This window comes from Macaca fascicularis, chromosome 6, assembly GCF_037993035.2.
Source record: "Macaca fascicularis isolate 582-1 chromosome 6, T2T-MFA8v1.1".
Classification (NCBI taxonomy): Eukaryota; Metazoa; Chordata; class Mammalia; order Primates; family Cercopithecidae; genus Macaca; species Macaca fascicularis.
Window position 1 is genome coordinate 183,943,463 of NC_088380.1, and position 12,979 is coordinate 183,956,441.

Consider the following 12,979-nt stretch of genomic DNA (forward strand, 5'->3'; position numbering starts at 1 on the left):
CAGGAGAATGACGTGAACCCAGGAGGCGGAGCTTGCAGTGAGCCAAGATGCACCACTGCACTCCAGCCTGGGTGACAGAGCCAGACTCTGTCTAAAAAAAAAAAACAAAAAAACTACATTGTCTAACCATTCTCACCCATGGGTAGATTATACCCAACCTCCATTTCTTATGATTGTTTGAGGGGTTTTTTGCTTTTGAGATGGGGGATCTTGCTCTGTCACCCAGCAGAAGTGCAGTCGCTCAATTATGGCTCACCACAGCCTCAAACTGCTAGACTCAAGTGATTTCCCCCCATGTCAGTTTCCCTAGTAACCAGCACTACAGGCATGTGCCACCACACCAGGATAATTTGAAATTTTTTTGTAAAGATGTGGTCTCATGTTGCTGCCTGTGTTGGTCTCAAACTCCTGGCATCAAACAGTCCTCTAGCCTCAGCCTCCCAAAGTGTCAGGATTACAGGCGTGGGCCACTGACCTAGCCCTAGGATCTTTTATTTGCTGCTTTCTAACTATAGCTGTACCTAAAAACCCTTTGCCTCCTAATAAGCTGGGTAGTAAATAGGTTTCATCTTCTTAAGGATCACCTTCAGTTAGTTGATGAATTTTTTTGTTTTGTTTTGTTTTTGTTTTGTTTTGTTTTTGTTTTTGTTTTGAGACGGAGTCTCACTCTGTCACCCAGGCTGGGGTGCAGTGGCATGATCTCCGCTCACTGCAAGCTCCGCCTCCTGGGTTCACGCCATTCTCCTGCCTCAGCCTCCCAAGTAGCTGGGACTACAGGCACCCACCACCACGCCCAGGTGATTTTTTGTATTTTTAGTAGAGACGGGATTTCACCGTATTAGCCAGGATGGTCTCGGTCTCCTGACCTCATGATCCGCCCGCCTCGGCCTCCCAAAGTTCTGGGATTACAGGCGTAAGCCACCGTGCCCGGCCCAGTTGATGAATGTATATAGAGCTCAGTTGTAGATTGAGCATGTAGGCCTAAGGAATAGCAAGTCATTTTTGAGATAGGGTCTCACTCCCTCACCAAGGCTGCAGTACAGCAGTACAATCCTGGCTCACTGTAGCCCCGACCTCCCAAACTCAGGTGATCCTTCCACCTCAGCCACTTGAGTAGCAGGGATAACAAGTGTGCACCACCACACTCAGCCAATTTTTTTGTAGTTTTTTGTAGAGATGGGGTTTCATCATGTTGTCCAGGCTGGTCTTAAACTCCTGGCTCAAATGATCCTCCCACCTCAGCCTCCTGAATAGCTGAGACTACGGGTGCATGCAGGCCACCACACCTGGCTTAAATTTCCTAATTTCCTTTCTTTCTTTCTTTTTTTTTTTTTTTTTTTTTTGAGACAGAGTCTTGCTATGTCACCCAGGATGGAGGCTGGAGTGCAGTGGTGTGATCACAGCTTACTTCACTGCAGCCTTGACCTCCTGGGCTCAAGTTCAGACAATCCTCCCACCTCAGCCTACCAAGTAGCTGGGACTACAGGTGTGCACCACTACACTCAGCTAATCTTTTTTGTTTTTTTGTGAAGATAGGGTCCCACTATATTGCTCAGGCTGGTTCTTGAACTCCTGGGCTCAAGTGGTCCTCCCATCTCAGCCTCCCAAAGTGCTGGGATTATAGGCATGAACCATCACACCCAACCCTTAAACGTGTTAAGTTTATTAATTATCTTGCTGCCCCACAGAAGTTCTGTGTCCCTACTTCATCGACCCTGTGAAAAGTAGTCCTGTGCTTCACACTGTAGATTGCATCTCTCAGCCTCTGCACCATACGTCTTTTACTTGGCTATCATGTGGATATAAATTAAATCCTGTGAATACATAACATCTCATAGGATGTAGAATGCAGTAAAGACCATACTTCTGTGCCTCTTGGCTATTGTTGCTGTCAAAAAAGGTCATGGAACTACATCAGTTTTCCAGCATCCATTGTCCGGCTTCATAGGTTGAGAGAGAAGTTGTTACAGTCAAAGCATCTTGCTTCCAGCAGAGCTGTGAAGGAAGCCTCAGAGACTGTAAGTCACCTATTGGAACATATATGCACTATTCCTGGAGATGTTTCTGGAGGCCCAACCTAGTACCATACTTTCAGCCTCTCTAGTGATTTTCTTCTTTTTTCTTTCTTTTTCTTTTTTTTTTTTTTTTTTTGAGATGGAGTCTCACTCTGTCGCCCAGGCTCAAGTGTAGTGGCACCATCTTTACTCACTGCAACCTCCGCCTCCTGGGTTCAAGTGCTCCTTGTGCCTCAGCCTCCCAAGTAGCTGGGATTACATACACACACCACCCTGCCTGCCTAATTTTTGTATTTTTGGTAGATATGGGGTTTCACCATGTTGGCAAGGCTAGTCACAAACTCCTGGCCTTAAGCAATCTGCCTGCCTTGGCCTTCCCAAGTGTTGGGATTACAGGCTGAGCCGCCACGCCCTGCCTCTCCAGTGAATAAATGAAAAGCACCTCATTTTCCATGTCAAATCTTTTGCACTCTGGAGAGATAGTTGGTAGTTGGATTAAAGTTGTGTGCAGATATCATGGGAAAAAGGATGTGTAGTCAGGCTGCCATCTCAGAATTTTGACAATTATTATTATTATTTTTTTGAGACAGAGTTTTGCTCCTGTTGCCTGGGCTGGAGTGCAATGGTGCGATCTTGGCTGACCGCAACCTCCGCCTCCCGGGTTCAAGTGATTCTCCTGTCTCAGCCTCCTGAGTAACTGGGATTATTACAGGTGCCTGCCACCACACCCAGCTAATTGGCTTTTTTTTTTTTTTTTTTTTTTTTGAGACAGAATCTCACTGTGTCACCCAGGCTGGAGTGCAGTGGCGTGATCTTGGCTCACTGCAACCTCCGCCTCCTGGGTTAAAGCGATTCTCCTGCCTCAGCCTCCCAAGTAGCTGGGACTACAGGCACCTGCCACCATGCCCAGCTAAACTTTTTTGTATTTTTAGTAGAGACAGGGTTTCACTATGTTGGCCAGGCTGGTCTTGAACTCCTGACCTCGTGATCCGCCTGTCTCTGCCTCCCAAAGTGCTGGTATTACAGGCGTGAGCCACTGCGCCCAGCCTAATTGACAATTTTATCTAAGTTTTTTTTTTTTCCCCCCTCTGTGGGCCTTAGCTTCCTCCAACCTCGTACACCTCTCAGTTTTTGTGGGTCAGGAATTTGGGAAAGGCTTGGCTAGATAGTTCTGATTTAGGGTCTCTTATGCAGTTGCAGTCAGATGGTGGCTCAAGTTGAAACAGCAGGGAAATAGAGCATCTGGGAGCTAGAGCTGAAACAACAGCGGAGTGGAGCCTCGGGGGGCTGGCCAGACATCTCTCTCTTTTCATGTGGTGTTAGAAACTCTCCATGTGGTCTTGATGCATGAAATAGTCTGGGCTTCCTCATAGCTTGGTGGCCTCAGAGCAGTCAGACTGCTTACATGGTGGCCAAAGACTTTAAAAGCAAGCATTCCCAATTTGGTTCCTTTGTATAATTTTTACTTTAGTATGTTTATGTTGCTTAGTGGTCAGATTAACTAGTGATTCAACAAGATCTTGTTCTAAACACCTGGAACCTATAAGGCCTTGATTTTCTACTGTTGGATCTGTGTGTTGGTAGGGAAGCATATTCAAAGTTCAAGTCATTTTGAGATCTACCCTTCCCACGAGGTCCTTTTGTATCTCTTACATGTGCGTATGCAGCCTCAGGGTGGGCCGTGAGTATGTGGCTAACTTGGGCCCTCTCAGGTCTGCGCTGTCACACAGTCTCAGCCAGGAACACACTTGCCCCAACCATGACCAAACCTCCGGCCAGTGGAGCCTTTGACTCTTCCTGCTTACTGCCTTGGAGATCATCACTTCCATCAACAATATAGAAAACATGCAAGGGAAATCAAGTGATTTCCTCCCGTCTGTATGGAAGCTATTTGTTTTCATGGCCAGCACCTTCTTGCCAGAGTTTCTACACCGAGTGCAGGAGGGGCTGAGAGCAGCCTCACCTGAGCCTGTGAAGTTGAGGCTACAGTGAGCTGACATTATGCCACTGCAGTCCAGCGTGTAGCCTGGGCAACCCTGAATTTTTGTTTGTTTGCTTGTTCGTTTTTCCCCCATTTGGGGGGAAAAAAAAAAGCCACTGATTCCTACTATTCTTACCTGAAGTTCAGCAGTTTTGCAAGCATAAAGTTGCTCAGATTGTTAAGTCCCTTTGGTTAACTTCCAGAGTGCTGAAGTGGTTGGTTTTGTCAGTTTTGTCCTGTTTTATTGTTGCTTCTGCAGGAGATTTCCTCGCTCTGCCTCGGCCAGAAGTTCCACCCTGTACTCACCTTGTTTTATATTCAACTTCGCTTCCTCTGCCTAACTTCAAAATTGGGAGGGTCCCAAGGCTCAGTCTCTGAACTTTTCCTTCTTCATCAGTGCTAGGCATTTTCTTCCAACCCCACAGCGTTAAATATGATTGATACAGTAATGATTCCCCATTTATGTCTCCAACTCTGATCTCCCCCTTGAACTTCAAGTGACTGACAGATCTGAATCTCCAACTCATCTCCACCTATATATCTGATAGACTACTCACACTCATATAACAAAAAGTCTTTAATTTTTCCTCCAAGGCTATCTTCCCCTAGTTCTAATCTATTCACTTGTTCAAGTTCAAAACCTAGGAATTATCCTTGAGTCCTTTCCTTCCTTCACTCCCACCCCCACATCCAGTCTAAGAAATCAGATGTCAAACCTACTGCCAGAACATAATTCCAAATTCATTCACTTTTCTCCGTCTCCACGGACAATCTGCCTAGTCCAAGCTTCCATCTATTCTCTGAAGACTACAGCAGCCTCTTCCTTGTTCTTTCTGCTTCCATTCTTGTCCCCATACATTCTGTTGACAACAACTGTCAGAGTAATCTTTTCAAGGGCAAACCAGATATTGTCACCTCTCATTACACTAACAATAAAATCCTTAGTTCATACTGTGGCTTATGGAGCTTTATATTAATTCAACATGATCTTCTAGGCCTCATGCTATCTCTCCAACTTAATTTCCTACCATTCTTCTCTCATTCACCATATTCCAGGCATACTGGGCTTCTCTCCATTCTTTGCACATGGAATATGCCAAACTCATCCCTGCCTCACAGACTTAATACTGTTTCAGGCTGGAACACTCTTTTCCTGTAAGCCTTGTGGCTGACACTTCTTCATGATGATCTTTTTTTTTTTTTTTTTTTAATTTTCAGAGTCGAGGTCTCTCTCTATTGCCTACGCTGGAGTGCAGTGGCACAATCACGGCTCACTGCAGCATCAAACTTCTAGGCTCAAGGGATTCTCCCACCTCAGCCTCCTGAGTAGCTAGGACTACAGGCATGTGCCACCATGCCCAACTACGTTTTGGGGGTTTTTTTATTATTATTTTTGTAGAGATGTGACTCTCCCTGTGTTGCCCAGGACAGTCTCAAACTTCTGGCCTGAAGCAGTCCTCTTGCCTCAGCCTCTCGAGTTGCTGGGATTATAGGTGTGAGCTACCACAACTGGCCCTGTGATGGGCTTTACTAACTCTCCTGCCCCATCATTCTCTACCACGTACTCTGCTTGTTTTCATGGCATTTCTAATTCTCTGTCATTATCTTGCTTATTTTTTACTTTATACCCTGTCTTATTTGTTGGTGTGGCCCCCAGCACTAAGTGCAGTGTTGGCACAAAGCAGGTACTATAAATGTATGTGTGTGGACTATGTGAATGTGCTCTCTAAGGCCAGAGAGTGCATTCCAGCAGAGAGGTACATTTATTTAGCAGGTACTTGCCTACCCCTGCTGTGGGTTTAGGAGTCTGATTGTGAATATGCTTGAAACCTCATCTCTTGAACAAAACAAAATCCACAATCTCCAGGTGAGGAAGTGATGACTGAACTCTGACCTCTGGGTGTTACCTTCTCCATGTGGGTTTCTGATTCTGAGAAGCCTCTGACCCTCTTTTTTTTTTTCTTTTTTCTTCTTCTGTGTGTGTGTGTGTGTGTGTGTGTGTGTGTGTGTGTGTGTGTGTCCGAGTTTCGCTGTTGCCCAGGCTGGAGTGCGATGGCACAATCTCGGCTTACTACAGCCACCACCTCCAAGGTTCAAGTGATTCTCCTGCCTCAGTCTCCCAAGTAGTAGGGATTACAGGCATGCGTCACCACACCCGGCTAATTTTGTATTTTTAGTAGAGATAGGGTTTTACCATGTTTGCCAGGCTGGCCTCGAGCTCCTAATCTCAGATGATCCACCCACCTTGGCCTCTCAAAGTGCTGGGATTACAGGCATTAGCCATCGTGCCCGGCCGCCTCTGACCCTCTTTTAAAAGCCCTGGGCCAATTCTGTTTATAGAGTCACTTCTCTTGGTTTTTCAGAGCATAGCTAAGGCAGGCAAGGTCTTTGACAAAAATTTACCATTGTAAGAGAAAAATGCAGATACAAAAAGAGATCATTAGGGACGGAAATACAGCCCTTCTGCCTAAAAGGGCTGACATAGATAAGCTTTAGATTTTGTGGATTAGGGAGAGGCATCTTAAAAGCTCCCCACCAGGAACCTCTGCCAGGGCATCGACCTTTTTTTTTTTTTTTAAGACAGGGGCTTGCTCTGTTATCCAGGCTGGAGTACAGTGGCACTAACATTGCTTGCCGTAGCCTTGACCTCCTGAGCTCAAGCAATCCTTCTGTCTCTGTCTCAGCCTCAGCCTCCCATGAAGCTGGGACCACAGGCATGTGCCACCACCCCCAGCTAGTTTTTGGTTTGTTGGTTTGTTTGTTTCTATGTAGAGACAGAGTCTCACATCTTGCCCAGGCTGGTCTCAAGCTCCTGGGCTCAATCCATCCTCCCACCTCAGCCTCCCAAAATGCTGGGATTACAGGCGTGAGCCACTGTGCCTGGTCTTGACCACTTTTTGGCTGAGACCAGGAGATTAAAAATGTGGTCTTGCCCTCCTCTCCCAGTTTTAGACTTTGCCTCTGCCTCACATTGCCAGTGCCATGATAGAACTCATGCTTTGGCCAGGCGCAATGCCTCACGCCTGTAATCCCAGCACTTTGGAAGGCCAAGGCGGGCGGATCACAAGGTCAGGAGATCGAGACCATCCTGGCTAACACGGTGAAACCCTGTCTCTACTAAAAATACAAAAAAATTAGTCGGGCGTGGTGGCGGGCGCCTGTAATCCCAGCTACTCAGGAGACTGAGGCAGGAGAATGGCATGAACCCAGGAGGCGGAGCTTGCAGTCGGCCGAGAATGCTCCACTGCACTCCAGCTTGGGCGACAGAGTGAGACTCCCGTCTCAAAAAAAAAAAAAAAGGGCTGGGCACGGTGGCTCACGCCTGTAATCCCAGCACTTTGGGAGGCCGAGATGGGAGGATCACGAGGTCAGGAGATCGAGACCATCCTGGCTAACACAGTGAAACCCCGTCTCTACTAAAAATACAAAAAATTAGCCGGGTGCGGTGGCGGGCACCTGTAGTCCCAGCTGAGGCAGGAGAATGGCGTGAACCCGGGAGGCGGAGCTTGCGGTGAGCCAAGATTGCGCCACTGCACTCCAGCCTGGGCGACAGAGCAAGACTCCATCTCAAAAAAAAAAAAAAAAAATGCAACTCATGCCTTGGGAGAGAGATTTTACCTCTCCTCAAAAAGGTAAGACTGTTCTCCAGGCCATGTTTCATACAGTGTGGCACTTATGTAATATGTTATGTGATTTTATTTTATTTATTTATTTAGAGATGGAGTCTAGCTCTGTCACCCAAGTTGGAGTTAGTGGCACGACCTCAGCTCACTACAACCTCTGCCTCCAGGGTTCAGACAATTCTCCTGCCTCAGCCTCCTGAGTAGCTGGGATTATAGGCGCCTGCCACCACGCCTGGCTAATTTTTGTATTTTTAGTAGAGACAGGGTTTCACCATGTTGGCCAGGCTGGTCTCAAATTCCTGACCTCAGGTGATCTGCCCACCTCGGCCTCCCAAAGTGCTAGGATTACAGGCGTGAGCCACCACGCCCTGCTCTGTTACGTGATTTTAAATGTTTCAAAGTCAGATCGAGAACAATGAGAAAAGTATTCCCTTTTCGAGTCTTTCAGTCCTCCTGATTCTATCTGGGAAGAAGTTTCAGTTGGGTACTACCTTATCTTAAAACCTCTCAGCACAGTTGCTGTTCTCTTCTTCCTGGGGAATGCTCCAAGCCTCATTTTTATCATATTTATTTTTATTGGTATCTACTTAAGTTTATGATCTAAAGATTCCTTTTTAAAAGAAGTTCCTAAGTAAAGAAAGCTGGCATACATAAAATTATAAAATAAGTAATAGTGTAGGTGGCGTGAGAACACAGCATGAGTCACAGCGGCAGTAGGAAAGGCTGGCTGAGGTCTGCCAGTGTCCTAGTATGGCATCCCATCATTCAGTGCCTGTGTTTGAGGCAGAGTTGAAAGACAATGCTGTTGAGGTGGTGTTTGTCAACTCAGTGATTTCTTGTTTTCCCCTCTGTAGTGGAGCACATGATCCAGAAGAACCAATGTCTCTTCACCAACACCCAGTGTAAGGTTTGCTGCGCCTTGCTTATTTCTGAGTCCCAGAAGCTGGCACATTACCAGGTATGCCGTCATACTTTTAGAGCTGTGTTTCTTTTCAGACCTGATGCCAAACCCCTAATTCTCCCTGGCTTGCATGGTGAAGTGTAATTGCTGCTTAGCCACCCAGATGTTGCCTCCATGCATGTTGGCTTGTGACTTGAAGATTGACTTAATTTCCCTGAGTCTCATCTCCCCTATCTAAATCAGGATCGTTATATGTGTATCTTCCCTTGCAGCTTGGCATAGCATAAAGTATGAGCTTTGGTATTAAATAGATCTGAGTTTGAATCAAAACTCTGCTACTCATCTTGAGCAAGAAACTTCATCATTTCTAGACATCGTTTCCTCATCCATAAAATAGAAATGGTCATAATTTTCTCATAGATTGTGAAGATTAAATTTGATAGCTGTAAAATGCCTTGCACAGAGCAGGAACTCAAACTTCCCTCACCTCCTCCTCAAAACTTTTTGTGAGGATGAATCAGATGAAAATCTAGTAAGTGTTTTTGAGTGCCTTAAGTATGAAGTAGCATTTGGCTATCTTTGATCTTTTCCCTGGGTTTTTGCAGAGCAAAAAACATGCCAACAAAGTGAAGAGATACCTAGCAATCCATGGAATGGAGACATTAAAGGGGGAAACGAAGAAGCTAGACTCAGATCAGGTAATACAACTGCCATATTGAGCCTGCTTGCTTCCTGATGACGCCAGCCAGCAGGTTGGTGTGGTGAGCAAGTCAGACTGTCTTGGCTTCAAATCCTGGCCCTGTTGTGTGACTTGGGCAAGTCTATTACTTCACAAAGCCTTGGTTTCTTCCTGTATAAAAATGAGGATGGTAATACCAACTACCTTTCAGGATTTTTCGAAACTAAAATTGAGGGCAGGTTTATAAAAAGCACCCAATTCAGAGCCTGGCACATAGTAGGGACTCAGTAATGGAGTCGATATTACATATTACCACCTAGTGGTTTATTGGAGCCAGACAAGAGAAAGTGGAAAGAAGCCAGGCTGCTTGCTTTCTCGAGAGCCAGGGAAAAGAACTAAGTTCAGCACTTGAATGTTTTGAATAAATAAGCAGAAGTAACTCCTTTCCAAATGTCTGTTCTGATTTAGAGGTGATCACATGTGCTTTTTGGCTCAGAAATATTATGAGCATTATGCTGAAGCAACACCCAACCCCTCAGGAGTACCATCTCATCATGGGAAAAGAAATTGAGCAGACTAGGGCTCAAAGCTGGCTGTGTGTCTTACTGGTCGGGTGACCTGGCCAAGTCACTTAACCTCTGCGAACTTCACCCATAAAGTAAAGATAATTCCTACTTCTTAAGGTATTGTGAGGTAAAATTTTCAATTCCCGGTAGATGCTCAAAAATAAGAGTTTACTCTATAAACTGCTACCTCCTATTATAGTAGCCACAGGTTAGGAAGGTCCTTGTTTATCTCTTCTCAAAATTCACTGGACTCATCCCCTGGTTTCCCTTCTTATTATTTATTTATTTATCCCTGGATTCCCTCCTTTCTATCTATTTCTCTATCTGTCTCTTTATGAGACAGGACCTGGCTCTGTCACTCAGGCTGGAGTGCAGTGGTACAATCATGGCTCACTGCAGCCTCAGCCTCCCAAGCTCAAGTGATCTTTCCATTTCAGCCTCCCAAGTAGCTAGGACTGCAGGCACACACCACCATGCCTGGCTAACTGGAGCGCAGTGGCACGATCTCAGCTCACTGCAACCTCCACCTCCTTGGTTCAAGCGATTCTCCTGTCTCAGCCTCCCAAGTAGCTGGGACTACAGGCATGCGCCACCACGCCTAGCTAATTTTTGTATTTTTAGTAGACATGGGGTTTCACCAGGTTGGCCAGGCTGGTCTCAAATCCCTGACCTCAAGTGATCTGCCTGCCTCAACCTCCAAAAGTGCTGGGATTACAAGTGTGAGCCACTGCGCCCAGACACTTGGCTGAGTTTTTTAAAATTTTTTCATAGAGACAGGGTTTCGCTTTGTTGCCCAAGCTGGTCTCAAATTCCTGGTCTCAAGCGATCTTCCTGCCTCAGGCTCCCAAAGTACCAGGATTACAGGTCTGAACCACTACACCTGGCCCTTTTCTTATAATTTATAATTCAGAAAGGCAAGATCAACTCTATGACCCTGGGCAACTTATTTTACATCTTTGCACCCTATTCAGAGATCAGGCTTTCTGAGAGAGATGTTGGGATCCCTTTATGTAGTCTTGAAATATGCGGTTTTCTAGCCTAATCATAATCAGCAACTAGAATGCAGTGGGAGGCTGGGTGCAGTGGCTCATGCCTGTAATCCTAGGAATTTAGGTGGCTGAGGCGGGCAGATTGCTTGAACTCAGGAATTTGAGACCACCCTAGGCAACATGGTAAAACCCCATTTCTACAAAAAATACAAAAATTAGCCAGGTGTGGTGGTGTGTTCCTGTAGTCCAGCTACTTGATGGGGTGAGGTGGGAGAATTGCTTGAGCCCTGGAGGTGGAGGTTCCAGTGAGCCGAGATCGTGCCATGGCACTCCAGTCTGGGCAACAGAGTGAGACCCTGTCTCAAAAAAAAAAAAAAAAAAAAAAAAAAAACACAACCTAATGGTCCACTTGTTCAGCAAACTCTGAGCATCTACTGTGTGCCAGACTCCAGCGGGGTGTGAAGGATAGGAAACAAAAATGAGTCAAATAGTGCCTGTTCCAGTGTTACACTTGAGTTCACAGAAAAGTCTCCTAAGCTATGACACACTGTCAGTTTAGGGTGGCAAGTGGTAGGACAGAGGTCTATTTCATGTACTCTCGGAGTACAGAAGAGGAGCAGGGTTAATTATTCTTCCTGGAATACACAGACAAAGGGACTTGATAGTTGTTTACTGAATGATTTTTTTTTTTTTTTTTGAGAGAAAGTCCCCCAGAAGAAAAGCTTTTATTTAAATTGGGTCTTCAAGGCTAAGCAGACACGCTGCCAAGCAGGAAAGGAAGGAAGAGCATTTTAGACAGCAGGAATGGCCAAAGCAAATCAAGGAAGCATCAGAGAATAAAGTGGGGGATGGTGAGTAGAGCCTGGGACGAAGTAGCTGGAGAAGAATCTAGAAAGTAGGTTGGGGTTAATGTGTGAGGGGGGCCGTAAATGCCTATTCTATTATGGGCAGTGGGGAACCATTGAAGGTTTTCTGGCGGGGCAGTGGTATGATCAGACCTATGTTCTTTCTTCCAACCAGAAGAGCAGCAGAAGCAAAGACAAGAACCAGTGCTGCCCCATCTGTAACATGACCTTTTCCTCCCCTGTCGTGGCCCAGTCGCACTACCTGGGGAAGACCCACGCAAAGAACTTAAAGCTGAAGCAGCAATCCACTAAGGTGGAAGGTACTGGTTTTCCTGAGTAGTGCTGTAGTGGGACCCCTCCTGTCCTCAGGGCACCATTGCCAGGGACTCACAGAGATCCTCACTGGGGCCACAGACTTGAGGTTGAATTCCTTTTGAGAACCCTTAAAAATCTCCAACTAGACCCAGTTTCATTGAAATGCAATCTCAGAATTATGCTCACCTAACCTCCCTTTCTTTGGTGATAGATTTTTCTCTATAGCCTGAGCTTTTGTCCTGACTAATAATTATAACTCAGGAGTGCCAAAGTCCTCCAGGCCGTGCATACCATGAGAGCATTCTATCTCCTACCTCTCTCACTTAGATTTTTCCATCCCAGCATCCACCTGCCCTTATTACTGCATGTTCCAAGTTGAAAGCTAAATCCTTGTCTTTTTCACATGCTCAGGTTATGGCCTACTCACTTTAATCCTCAAAAGCTGCCTGTTCTCCTCAAGACAGGGACTTGTCTTTCAAAGCTGAATACTTCAGTGCTGCTACTACTGCCCCGCAATCTGTAACTGCCATGAATTCATTCCCAGTACAGTGACTTCTGAAATAGCCCCCTTTATCTTGTCATGACTAAGGCTCAGCCCTCACTTTCATCTCATTAACTCCTGACTTTCTGGGGTTTTAAGCTCTGCTAATTGCAATTAGTCAAGAGTGAAAGTTCTTTGATGTTTATTTCATTGTTTCCTTGATAATTTTTGCTTCTCTATTTTGGACCAAGAAGTAGACTACACTATTAGTAATAGTATTATCCTTTATGTGTTTACTGACAACAGTGTTTTGGAAGGCTTTGAAGGTAGTGTGAAAAATCACTCATTTTTTTTTTTTTTTTTTGAGACAAAGTCTCGCTCTGTTGCCCAGGTTGAAGTGCAGTGGCGTGATCTCGGCTCATTGCCCAGGTTCGTGCCATTCTCCTGCCTCAGCCTTCCTGGTAGCTGGGACTACAGGCACCCACCACTATGCCCGGCTAATTTTTTTGTATTTTTTAGTAGAAACGGGGTTTCACCATGTTAGCCAGGATGGTCTCAATCTCCTGACCTCGTGATCCACCCGC

The 12,979-nt window shown here is 45.7% G+C and overlaps 1 protein-coding gene across 11 annotated transcripts in view; it reads left to right on the plus strand.

Annotated features, from left to right (window-relative positions):
* The window catches only part of ZNF346 (zinc finger protein 346), a 62,838-nt gene that overhangs the window by 13,955 nt on the left and 35,904 nt on the right, over positions 1–12,979 (plus strand). For 6 of the 11 annotated variants that reach the window (XR_012414416.1, XR_012414418.1, XR_012414417.1 and 3 more), the window contains exons 2-3: positions 8,474–8,577; positions 9,126–9,218. Coding sequence is in view for 7 of the 11 variants with exons in the window: in XM_045394569.3 (XP_045250504.2) it covers positions 8,474–8,577; positions 9,126–9,218 (197 nt within the window). In the remaining 4 variants the exon portion in view is untranslated. Of the gene's footprint in view, positions 1–8,473; positions 8,578–9,125; positions 9,219–11,774; positions 11,920–12,979 lie in introns of all 11 variants that reach the window. The other 5 variants (XM_005558618.5, XM_005558619.5, XM_015452284.4 and 2 more) reach the window with 1 other exon arrangement.